Source organism: Cupressus sempervirens, chromosome 2 (genome assembly GCF_028749045.1).
Source record: "Cupressus sempervirens isolate cs-2001-9-10 chromosome 2, ASM2874904v1, whole genome shotgun sequence".
NCBI classification, from domain to species: Eukaryota; Viridiplantae; Streptophyta; class Pinopsida; order Cupressales; family Cupressaceae; genus Cupressus; species Cupressus sempervirens.
In genome coordinates this window covers 22,218,272-22,220,448 of record NC_143119.1, presented here as the reverse complement: position 1 = coordinate 22,220,448, position 2,177 = coordinate 22,218,272, and the positions used below count along the sequence as shown (strand labels likewise).

Here is a 2,177-nt window from a genome sequence, read left to right as displayed (position 1 = left end):
TAAATTTTAATATTTTTGATTGTAGTACTACAAAAAGATTAGATCCTTATCTGGTCCACAATTAATGTCTTGTGTTTGGCGTTGGAAGCTTTCAGATTGGCAGCGAGGTAAGCATTCCTTGATTCAATTGAGAGATAGGCTGAGCGAGGGGCATGGCTTGTTCGAGGAAGGGAGGAGTAGAAGAGGTCCCTGGCAGCTACGGCTTACCCGTCATCGGTGCCATTGCGGATCGCTTCGACTACTTCGCAAAGAAGGGCGTAGATGCATTCTTCAGAAAGCGCATACACAAGTACAACAGCACCGTGTTCAGAGTCAACATGCCGCCTGGCCCTCCGATATCGCGCGACCCTCGCGTCATAATTCTGCTGGACGCGAAGAGCTTTCCCGTCCTCTTCGACGCGAGCAGAGTGGAGAAGAAGGACGTCTTCACGGGCGTCTACACGCCCAGCACAAAGTTTACGGGCGGGTATCGGATGCTCTCGTATTTGGACCCTTCAGAAGAGAAGCACGGGAAGCTCAAGAACTTCTGCTTCCACGTGCTCAAGACCAGCGCCACCAAATGGCTTCCGGAGTTCGAGCGTGCCGCCGGGGAGCTCTGTGCTAAGCTCGACGACCAACTTGCCCATTCCGGCAGGGCCGAATTCAACGGCGAGAATTTGCAGATGTGTTTTAATTTCCTGTGCAGGTCTGTGGTGAACAAGGACCCGGCAGAGTCGAGCCTGGGAAGGCAGGGACCGGCTTGTGTGCTCAAGTGGATCGGGCTTCAGCTCGCGCCCATCGCGAGCACGGGCGTGCTACCGAAGATGTTGGAGGAGATCACAATCCACGCGCTCCCTCTGCCGTTCATGCTCGTCCGCGGGGATTATCAGAAAGTTTACGACTTCTTATGGACGCACGGCAGGGAGTTGCTTGACGCCGCGGAGCACCAGTTCGGCCTGGATCGCGAAGAGGCGTGCCACAATTTGGTGTTCGCCATCTGCTTCAACACCTTCGGAGGCATGTTCATCTTCTTCCCCGCCCTCGTACGACGCATCGCGGCGCTGGGGAGAGACGTGCAGGCAGATCTGGCGGAGGAAGTGAGAGGGAGGATTAGAGACAACGGAGGGACGCTGAGCATGCGAGCACTGGAGAGCATGGCGTTGGTGCGTTCGACGGTGTACGAGGCGCTGAGGATCGAGCCCCCTGTGGCGTTCCAGTACGGGCGCGCGAGGGAGGATTTGGTGGTGGAGTCGCACGATGGGATGAGATACGCGGTGAAGAAGGGGGAGATGCTGGGTGGGTATCAGCCCTTCGCCACCAGAGATCCGAGAGTGTTTCAGTACCCGGACGAGTTTCTCCCCCGGCGTTTCATGGGAGAGGAAGGGGAGAAGCTGCTCAAGTACGTGCTCTGGTCCAACGGGCCCGAGACCGAGCAGCCCACGGCGCAGAACAAGCAGTGCGCGGGGAAGAACTTTGTTGTGATGGTGTCGCGCTTGCTGGTGGCGCATCTCTTCAGGCATTACGACTCCTTCGAGATTGACGCAACTACAACTACCAAAGTTGTCTTCACCTCCCTGCTCAAGCCCACTTCCACCTCCACCTAGACAACCAGTACTCTACTCACCCACTTTTATGCATATAAGTAAATGAAATATTATTATTTTGTATCAAGTTATTACTCAATGTCAATATTGTAGGGCTAATTGACCACAATAGAGTGGTATTCTAACAAGGGGTGCGAGCGCTAAAGTTCCCACCTTATGTTGTGGTGGGCTAAATTTAATTGTTAGTGTCAAAAACTGTTTTGATTTTGATGCTAGGATTTTTTTCTATTGTAAATGTTATGGAAGGAGAAACATTGAATGTCAGAGGCTCTGAATTACATACAAAAGAGATGCTATTAGTAAACATGGTAGAGCATCAAGCCTAATAAACACAAATAGTCTCAACCAAGATAATCGTAGGTGTTCCAAGCCTGCCATGAAAAAAATCATATTTTAAGAACTTTGAAATATATAATCAGCTGTTTAAATAATTCTCAATCAAAATGAGTGTAGTTTATGGAATAAATCATGTTGGCCTAATAGAATAAAATAAATAAGACAACAAAATGCCTATCAGTATAACTTACATGTTGAAATTATATGAAACCAAAAACTTCTGTAACTAGTGACATTTTAGTGGATAGGGAAATTTCA

The 2,177-nt window shown here is 49.7% G+C and overlaps 1 protein-coding gene across 1 annotated transcript; it reads left to right on the top strand.

Annotated features, from left to right (window-relative positions):
* Nucleotides 1-1,847, top strand: LOC149570882 (allene oxide synthase, chloroplastic-like). Its single transcript, XM_089812443.1, has one exon. It carries the CDS (start codon nt 153-155, stop codon nt 1,581-1,583), a length of 1,431 nt encoding a protein of 476 aa, XP_089668569.1. The 5' UTR covers nt 1-152; the 3' UTR covers nt 1,584-1,847.
* The last annotated feature ends 330 nt before the right edge of the window (nt 1,848-2,177 follow it).